The following is a 10,289-nucleotide window of genomic DNA, read 5'->3' as shown; positions in this document are numbered from 1 at the left end:
AAACTCACCCCAACTCTCTACTGACTTCTTAAAGAGAGCACAAGTTACCATTTCTTCCACCCCACGTGACTCTTCCCATTTTAAATTGGAAATGAAATATGGCTGCTTCATTTTTCATCACAGCAACGTCCACTGCACTACCCCTGGGTACAATAGATGAGGAATTGCCAGGGATGCTTTTAACTCACAAAATTCTGCAGGAAACAAGGGAATCGTTTCCTCTACTCTTAAGGCTAGAGATCCTCGAAAGAGGCGAGGCCTGGGATTCAGAGCCCTGGTGCACCCTCCAGCAGGGTAGTCTGGACACGTGTGCGATGCGATGGCGTCTGTCCCCGTCACTGAGAAGGGCCTTCACCAACCCCTGAGATTAATCCGAGATTAAATAAACACGGCCCAGGTTGTGCGAAGACTGCGTGCTGCTCAGGGTTCTCCTCTCCCTGGCCTCGCAGGATCAAGGCTGCCGGGCAGGGCGTCCTTTAAGTCTGATGAGAGAGCTAGGGATGGGGACAGTTGCTGTAGCTCTTGTCTCAGACAAGAAAGTGGGGTTTTCTCAGCTCTTTCCGAGAGCTTTGGGTGTGAAAAGTGTCCTCGGGCCCAGCACAAGATGTGAGAAAGGGAGGAAGGAAGGGGGGAAATGTGGGGCCTGGGAGAGAGGCGCAGGTGAGGAAGGGAGTTCCGAATTGAGCATCTGCGAGGACAGCGGACAGGTGGGGGGCAAGACAGTCCCGCCTCGGTCAGCGCAGTCCCAGCGCACCGCCTTCCTTCTCCGCGACGCCGGGCGCTCAGGAGCCTGCGGTCTCCGCCCCCGGCCCCGCGGCCGCAGGTCTCCAGCCCCGCCCCGCCCCGCCCTGAGCTCTGGGCTCCGCGGGGCGCCGGCCGAGCTGCGGGTGCCCAGGTCTCCCGCGGCCAGGAGGATGGCCAAGGTCCCGGAGCTGGAGGACACCTTCCTGCAGGCGCAGCCTTCGCCCCAAGTTTCCCCTGAGGCCCAGGAGGAGTGCTGTGTGCCGCTCCTGGGCAAGAGCCTGCTCATTTACCCCGAGGAAAGGGTGTACCTGGCGGCGGCTGCGCAGCCCGGGGGCGCGCTGTGCAGCGGGGAGAGAAGGGAAGACCCGGAGCTGCCTGTAGGAGTTAAGTCAGGTGAGTGCTCTGCCCCCTCGGGGGACGGGACTGGCACGGGGATGAATTCTAAGAAGGGCACCCCACAATAAAAGTAAACACACTGCAAACGTAACTTACATGTAGGATGTTCAGTTCTGATCTTCGTATTTCCCCCAGAAAGATGTTGGTCACCTAGAAATGAACTTTAAGGGATTTTGCTTAGTTCCCCTCTCACCACCCACCCTCCGCCCCCTTAGGCTACCCCGTTTGGTACTAGGGTCCATTGAGAGGCTACTTAACTGATTTTACATTCTGATTTTCTTTATCATCCTTTCAACTTGCGATCAGAAATGCATTTAAGCAATGGCAACGCTTCCTCCGAAGAAGAGGATGCAGACAGTCACGATAGCAAAACTAAAGCAGCCGATCTACACCTTTCTCAGAAAAAAACCGTCACGCAGATGATGAAGGATAAAAAGAAGCAGACACAGCTCACCCTGCAGTGGTAAGTCTCCCACCGGGGTACCTTTCAGCACCTGTTGAGCTTTAAAAGTCAGTATCTTCAGAATTGCTTTTCCCAATCTGTTTCTCCCTCAAACTTTTTGGAGGAAGTTTAAAATGCCAAAAGGAAATGAATCTTTTCTTTTTTCTTTTTACTGAATATTTGATACGGAGACATATTCTGTCGTTGATGAAAAGTGATCTGCAATACAAAAACCCATCACTTTGTTCATTATTGACCTAAACTATAATTTTGTCAAATGTCAGCAATAATGAATGTTTTTTAATGACTTATTTGCTTAACATGCAATCAGTTTGGTCCTTATATACTTGTTATTTTGATAGTCTTTTTGTTTATAAAACATGATTTTTCCAAACAACTTAAAAAGAGGAAGGGTCTTAATATTGCCTTTATCCATATGTGGGCAAATGACCATATAATTACATATTGATCATTAGGTGAAATGCGTTTGAACTAGAAGACATAGAAAAATCAGTTAAAGTAACACTATTAACATAAATAAATGTTCAACTATTTTTATAGCACCTGTCATATATGATTTATTATGGTGAAATATCATGAATTGGATTTTATGGAAAATCTTTTAAAACCAAGAGTTTATCAGTAGGCATTCTACATATGAAGAGCATTTTGTAATATTAACCGAAAAGGAAGAGGGATCTAAGGTAAAAATGCTAAGCTTCCCCACATTGTGTAAAAAGGAGTATAAATTTCCTCCCAAGTTACAAATAACAAGTAAATAACTTAAAAGGTCTATTTACTGATTAGTTATATAATCTGTATATGTGTAAAGTATGAACTAAACTTTAGAAAAATACAACAGAAAAAATAATATCTAGAAATCCAGTAAAAAAAACACCCTAGTAACTTTTATTTTCAGCTATTTAAACAATTACAGTTTGCATATACTAAATTTTTGTGATTATATACTTAACACCTTTTCAAATATTTGAAATCTAAACCACATATTCTCCTAAAGTTATGGCTTAACTGTTGAAGTTGATGTCACACTTACTGGTTAAAAATACACTGGAGCAGTAAATATTTGAGTCAATTATCTGGAATATTTTAGATACAACCATTTTATTAGGATAATTGGGGCAGAAGTATTGATTAAAGGTATAGTATGGAGATCTGTTGAATGATCACTTCCAGTTTTTCCCTTCAAATCGAGTGAATGGAAACAAATGTGGTTTTTTGCTTTATAAATATGATTGATTGCATTACAATCAAAGAAAAATAAATGTCATACCTCAAATTAGCCATATTCATGGCTGGGATTATCCAGTATTTTGAAGATAAAGACAATGCCTACAACAACATCAAAACAGCCACATGAATAGTTGACATTTTATGCATGCCATTAAAATATAATTTTTAAGTAGCTGAATGTTAGTGATTTTTCATTTTTTAAAACTTAAAATGCCATAGTTTTTGTTTGAAACTTCCGCCCCTTTCCTATAAAAGAATGTTACATATGATTTTTTAAAAAACTAAGTGACTTATTTGTACTTTGAGAAGTTTCCCTCATGGTTATGTAGATTATTGGGAATATTAAAAATTGGAGCTGAAAATTAAAATGAAAAAATGTAAGTTAATCCAGTTTTCAACTGTCAGCTAGATTTGGTTTTATGGATGTAAATCTTCCTGGGTTTTGTTTTGTTTTGTTCTTCTTCATAGAAATATGGATATCTGATGCTTTAAGTCTGATGAACATCTCCTTTAGCTTTTATCTCATGCATTTAGGGAATATGCTAAATCAGAGATTTGAACAGTTTCACTCAATTTTAATCTGAAAGCATGCTCAATATTGCATTGTTCCTATATAGTAATAATTATCATTTTACTATACAGAAAATGAGTATACATAAAGTTTAGTCAATATTACCTACTGAATTATTAGGAAAATTGGGAATACAGTCCACAAGTTCTGATTTCTCGATTGCTGTTTAGATATTTGTAACACTTACGTATATATTATTACATTTATATAAATTGTGTTCAATTGCAATTGTAGACATTCAAATTAAATAGAATTATGTCTAAATTTTCAAAACTTATACAACTGCATTTGTAGCAGAGTTGAATTTATATGTCATATTTGGAGACATCTATAGAGAAGTACATTATGTTTCAAGTTTATAGTATGTTTTAGGCAATTATGATATTGATCACAGAAAAAGGCAGAGGGTAGAAGTAAATCAGTACATCTCAGACATCAGTGAAGTGAGTTTACTCTTAGGTATTTTGCAAATAAATGCATAATCATGCTTCCCTAACCACTTAGGGTTCAGAACTAGGTTGTGAATGAAAGTAAGAGATTGTAGGCATTTGCCAGCCTGAAACCTGACAAGTCTGTTAGTATTGAGAATATTTCTTTTAAAAAACCATCTTCTTCAATTTTACCATTTATATTTGCATCTCACAGAACAAACCATCATGAATAGTGAGGATTTCCATAGAAGTAAGACTTATTCTTTGAGATATAGACCAGGAAGGAGTGGTTTCATGTTGGCCGTAGTATTTTAACTCCACTAGCAGGTATTCACTGGGGCTTGTGCTCTTCTAACATTAATTCTTGTGATCTGACTTTTAGTAATATCCAGAATAAAGAAAGTCTACTCATGTCTGCTCATGAACTCATTTGTATAGAGTCTGTATTCAAAACAGTCATTAAATCAATGTGAAAGGGGAATGGAAAGGAGAAATAAGGAAAGGGTTTGACCTAATTTTCTTTTTTAGGCTAGAAGAGAATTACATCGTATGTGAGGGAGTTTGCTTACCACGGTGCATCCTTTATGCACACTATTTAGATTTCTGCAGGAAAGAGAAATTGGAGCCTGCCTGCGCAGCCACCTTTGGAAAGGTAAATTACACGTATTGGCCATACTGCTTTACGGCTAAAGTCATGTTAGGCAGACAGTATGGAAACAAATCATCTGAGTACATTTTTTTACAGAATATTAAGAAATTTGTTTCACAAGCATAAATGAAATTTCTTGCAGATGTCTTTGACTACTATATATTTTATCTTGATTTTACCTACTACAGGTTTTACCTTGAACTACTATATGCTTTGAATTTTAGAACCTTAGCCATCAGATGGTTTAATGTGATATTAAAGGAAGCTCCATTTGAGCATTTCCCTTCAAAGAGGGATACATTAAAGAGTATGGTATGGCCTGTATTGAGAAGCAAAATTAAGTGATGGTGACAAGTATCTTGTTAATGCAACTGGTGATTGTGTTTATTATTTAGCTAATCCAAGTATATGAGTTTTTAATAGATTTTTACTTTATTTTGTAAATAATTCCCTTGATTCTCCATTCCACTCTGAGTATGTTTATGCTCCAAACTCTAAAATGCTGTGACAGGATTGGTTAAGCATTGCTTATTTGAAAACATTCCTTTCTACACAACCTGTATGTTTAGGATGGGAATCTGTAGAATTGGCATTACTATATTTATGTATGTTAATCTTATTTTAAGAATTGAGAAACGATATCAATCTCTTGGTAAAGCTTTGTACTTTGACATTCTCCTCATTCTCTGCTAAGAATCTACGATATTCTAGGAAAACCATAGGAAGGTTAGGCCTTAAACATTGCATCTCATGTAAACTGAAATCCAAATTCTAACCTGCAGAGGGACTCATTGTCCAGAAAATAATGAACACAATAGTTGAACTGCTCAGTTTTTGAAAATAAAATAACTTATAAATTTATTTTGAAACCTATCTGCTTATGGGAGTCAGTGTGATATGGTGCATGGTAATCTCATGATTTAGATTCTGCCTAGCCAGTGAGTAATTCGTTGTGAGGCCCACTGAAAAGCACTTAACGTTTTCAAAACTCAGTTCACTCATTCCCTAAAATGAGGAGGTTGCATAAGATAACTTCTAACATCCATTTTAACACTGCTGTTTTATTCCACCTTATGGCAATAATCTTAACTGTTTGAGAATCTGATTAAAATTACAGAATTGGTCCCCAAGAAACTGACATATATAAAAAGTTTGCCATGGAGCCCTTAGTAGATCATAAAATTCTTATTTTACGTAGAAGAGATTTTGTTCTTTAATCAGATGCTAATTTTTAGCAAATTTTAGAGAAAAGAACATAGAAAAGAAACAATTTAAAATACTGTGGAGATCTGGTAGGAAGAAGAAAGTTTCATGTGTTCTTTCAGAGTTGGAGATACTTAATTGTGATAAATCTCTGGATAAAATTATTATAAAGACACTCAAGTCTTTCCTCTAGGTACATAAGGTAGTAACATGAAGCAGAAGCAGAAGCTGGTATGATTTGCTTTGGAAATTGAGACAAGGGCAGTAGAACAATCTCATTAAAAACCACTTCCCTGCCTCTGCTGATATATTATTGCTTATCAGCATGGTATATGTAGGATATTTCTTCTTTGAGACTAAATTTTACCCAAAGTTCGGCGTTTAGTTTCTTGAATTATTGGTCACAAGTTGCTTGCAACAGAACCACACATTTCCTGAAAACTAAAGTAATTGACTCTCTTTTTAGACAATTCGCCAGAAATTTCCCCTCTTAACGACACGGCGACTTGGAACAAGAGGCCATTCAAAGTAAGACACATTAATGAGCATATATCAGATCTGTACATATGATACCCTGTACATAGGATTGACACATGTAAAATAATTATTGTCTTTATCTGTGAATGGAATCAGGTGTTCTCTTCTTGAAGAAGATTTTTTACCAACTCTAAGAACTAACAAAAAAAAAAGTAGATTTTGGAATAAAGTTTAAAAAGCAATATTTATATATTATTTCTTCTGATAAAAAATCTAAGTGAATCATTTTCATAATCTTAAATCCACTAACAAAGGCACGTGTATCATGAAAGGGTAGTGTATATGGCTAAATAAGTGGCCGGATGGAACCACAACACTCTCAAAGAGCAGGGCCAAAGTCAGGAGTTGAAGCATGGTTCAGGTTCTTCCTTTGGTTTTCTTTCCTAGATAATAATTTCAATATCCTCTTCTTTTCCCTTCAAGGCAAATGACCTCCACAAATGACTTCTTTGATCATCTCTTAATGTAAATATAAAGTTAGTTCTCTCTCTTGGTAATTTTAGTTTTTCTTTTCTCTTGCGGCAATCTCTGTAGAGTTATATGTTACATGTTCTTATTCATCCATTATTTCCTCTGTCCACTGTGTTTTCAGTTTTTCCTTTCCTTCTGCCTACAGTCATATTCAGATCTCTTTTATGTTGATGAACATAAACTGATCTCAGGCCTGCTCTGCTCTTAATAATTGCTCTATTATTTTCATTCGCATTGCTATTTCTTGGGAGAGTAGCTGTGCTCACTTCTTTTACCGTTGTTAACATGGTAACTCCATTTCTTTACCTGGATAAAAACTCCATGGCTCATTTTTACTCTTACTCATCCTCGTTGGCACCTGTCTATATGTGCAACTGCTGACAGTGCCTTCTTACGATAAATCAACATGTAAAGCTTCTCCTATGGTTTCTCTGTCACAGAACTGCCAGGCCCTATTTCCTTCTCCCATTCATTTTCTAGCTCATCCAATGTCTTCTTCTGTCCCAACGTCTAGTTTAGCATTGCCTAATGAAATATAATGCAGCCACATATTTAATTTAAAGATTTTTAGTAGCCACATTAAAACAGTAAAAAGGGACAGATGTTATTTAATTTTGATATCTTTCATTTAATCCAGTGTATCCAATGTATCATTTCACCATGTAATCAAAATTAAAATTACTGAGATATTTTGCATTCTTTCTTTTTCCCTACTAAGTGTTTGTGTGTTTTATTCCTACAGCACATCTCAACTCAGATTAGTCATATTTCAAGTTGTCAGTACACACGTGGCTAGGAGCTACCTTATTGGCTAGCTCAGCTTTACTCACTTGCCAAAAAATAAACCTTACTTTATGAATTCTCTTGAATCAGTTTCTCTCCATTCTCACTTTCATAATCTGGCCTTCACTGTATCTTTCTAGTCCTTTCAATACAATTTTTCCAAACTGGACTTCCAAAGGGTGTATTCAATCATATCTCTGTCATGCTCAGAAACTTTCACCAGTTCATGATCAATTTTTCTCACTTTGGCATTCAGGGTCCATTATGATTTAGTCCCAAAACATTTTCCTACCTTATCATCTACTCACCCCTCAATATGGAGCCTATGCTCCCACCAGATTAGTGCCCAATACCCTTTGTTTCACCCTCAAATGTCATTCTTTCATTTATGCTGTCTTCCTCCATGGAAGATGCCCTTTCCCCTACAGGTATGTTGAAAGCTTATCCATTGAAAAGAATGTCTCATTAACATCCTCTTCTTCTGAATTTTGTCTTACCTCTTGATTTCTTGTAGGCTCTTTTTTCATACTCTCATAGCAGTTCATTGGTACCTATCTTAGTGTGAAATTAACTCATCTCTTCCCCTCAAAAGATAATATTTTGAGGATAGAGACTTTGTCTCATTCATTTTTATATCCTTTCTGTATTTGGCTACATAATCGACTACCAGTTAATATTTCTTTAATTGATTCCTATTAATGTTAATAGCATATGGTCTGAGAAAGAGGAATAAAATGTCAAATTGAAAACGACTGAATTGGTTCTTCCCTTCTAATTTGTTTTTCAAACCTGAATCACTTTAATTGGCTGATTTCTGCTGAATCTGATTCCTACTGAATTGTGTAGGTGGAAGAAAAATCAGATAATGTTTGAAGCAGATGGTAGAAAAAGAGGCAAAGCAATGCAGAGAAATCCTCTTCACGGGTCTACAAGACGGCAGGAAGGCAGGCTGCTGTGAAAGTCAATTAATCCCAAAAGAAGCCTTTAGGATTAGGGATGAATCATTAACCCTGTCCATTGTGACACTGTGAGGCTCAGATGTTTAGGTTTATGAAACAACATGTGGTAACTTCAGGCAGTTTGTTTGATATCTAAAAGCAGATGTGCCCAAGAGCAAAACATTAATAACTTGAATTTTTTTCTACCTTCTCAATATGACATTTGCTTTTTATAACTTGCTTGTTATATTTTTGACATTTTGATATCCTGGAGAGAAAGAAAATTTCCATAGGTAAACTAATTATGTTGACAGGGCAAGACGTAGAGTTTGTGAAACTTATACCTGGCAATGTGTTGATTTAATTATTCAATTAATTAATTAATTAATTAATTGATTTTTGAGAGAGAGAAAGTGAGCAGTTGAGGGGCAGAGAGAGATGGAGAGAGAATCCCAAGCAGGCTCTGCACTGTCAGTGCAGAACCCTATGCGGGGCTTGAACCCACAACCCATGAGATGATGACCTGAGCCAAAATCAAGAGTTGGAGGCTTAACCAACTGAGCCACCCAGGCGGCCCTTAATTTTTGTCCAAAGCATTTCTTTATGTTGGTGTATTATTTTCACAGTCATCATGTCTAATGGCTATTTAATATTTCAAAAAGTACATCTTATGAAAAGTATTTTATATTTATAGAAATATGAACAATCTGTGAAACAGAAATATTAATGAAGAAGTTAGCATATTTTGGAGAAAGAGAAATTTATAATTTCTCCGAATTTTACTATTAATTTAGCAGAACTTGTTGGAGTAATGTTTATTCTAGTGCCTTAAACATAGTATCACTAAATGCTTATTGAATTATTTGAAAAATATAAATAAGTATTAATTTATTTTAACCTCTGTGGATCGAATACTAAAATATATTACCATTATATAACTGTATAATGATGGTTATTTAAAAACATAAGCTCTCAATTTTTGCCAATTTCTCATAGAATAGCTAGAGTCTGTTCAGTCATTTCATTTGAGTCTTTCAGACAGGATTTATTTTGATCCTGATTAACTCAAACATTTCTTCTGTATTCTGGGCACAAGATAGCACCACTGTTTCTAAAACTTTCCCTGGCTGCCTTTAGGGTTCATGGAACTATGTTACTCTCCAAATTTTACTCCATGTAGGAAATCCAAAAGTTTGGGAAGCACTGATCTTTGCGGCAAAGAAGTGATTAGTAGGATCTAAAAAAATAGGAGTGAATTTTGTGTCTATTTTCAAGGTTGTTGTTTTCTTTTTTCCTAAATGATCAGTCCTCACACTCATAATTATACAGGTGTTACTTTCAAGGACCTCATGAAAGTGAAAGATGAAAATATTTAACTAAATAAAATGAAGCAAAAATTTATTCAGCCAAAAGGAAGAGATAAAATATTTAAAACAGATACATTAAAAGCAAACAAAAAATCCAAATGGACAGAATAACTAGGTAGATATCACAGATCACCAGACATCACCAGGTATCATGCACTGTCAGAATTAGAAACAATTAAAAATTGAAAAATTTGTTTCCAGGGGCAGGTTTGATATTCTACATAAGAAGCCAGTAGTACCAATAGATATGGAAAAAGGTCTTTAAAGGTTAACTCTTGGGGTTATGAAGCCTCACCCTAGGACATTTAACCTGAGTGTGCCTTGGGGACAAGGCCAATCAGTTTACAGGGGCATTAGCAGCTCAGCTCTCTGTCCCTTCCTTCACTGTCACCCTTCCTTCCCTGCCAAGAATCCCCAATGACAGATTCTGCACATTCTCAACACCCAGATAAAATTGTCTTGGCTTTTCAGTTTTTTATTTTCTTCTCCTTGATTTACTACCAATG

General features: G+C 36.8%; 1 protein-coding gene across 1 annotated transcript in view; it reads left to right on the top strand.

The window, feature by feature from the left end:
• Positions 1–914: 914 nt before the first annotated feature.
• RFX6 (regulatory factor X6) overlaps positions 915–10,289 on the top strand; it is a 52,831-nt gene continuing 43,456 nt past the window's right edge. The window contains exons 1-4 of the mRNA XM_039223742.1: positions 915–1,137; positions 1,447–1,603; positions 4,364–4,487; positions 6,154–6,215. Coding sequence (XP_039079673.1) covers positions 915–1,137; positions 1,447–1,603; positions 4,364–4,487; positions 6,154–6,215 — 566 coding nt within the window. The remainder of the gene's footprint in view (positions 1,138–1,446; positions 1,604–4,363; positions 4,488–6,153; positions 6,216–10,289) is intronic.

Source organism: Hyaena hyaena, unplaced genomic scaffold (assembly GCF_003009895.1).
Source record: "Hyaena hyaena isolate Hyena2069 unplaced genomic scaffold, ASM300989v1 scaffold_1426, whole genome shotgun sequence".
Taxonomy (NCBI): Eukaryota; Metazoa; Chordata; class Mammalia; order Carnivora; family Hyaenidae; genus Hyaena; species Hyaena hyaena.
This window is presented reverse-complemented; position numbering and strand designations above follow the sequence as displayed.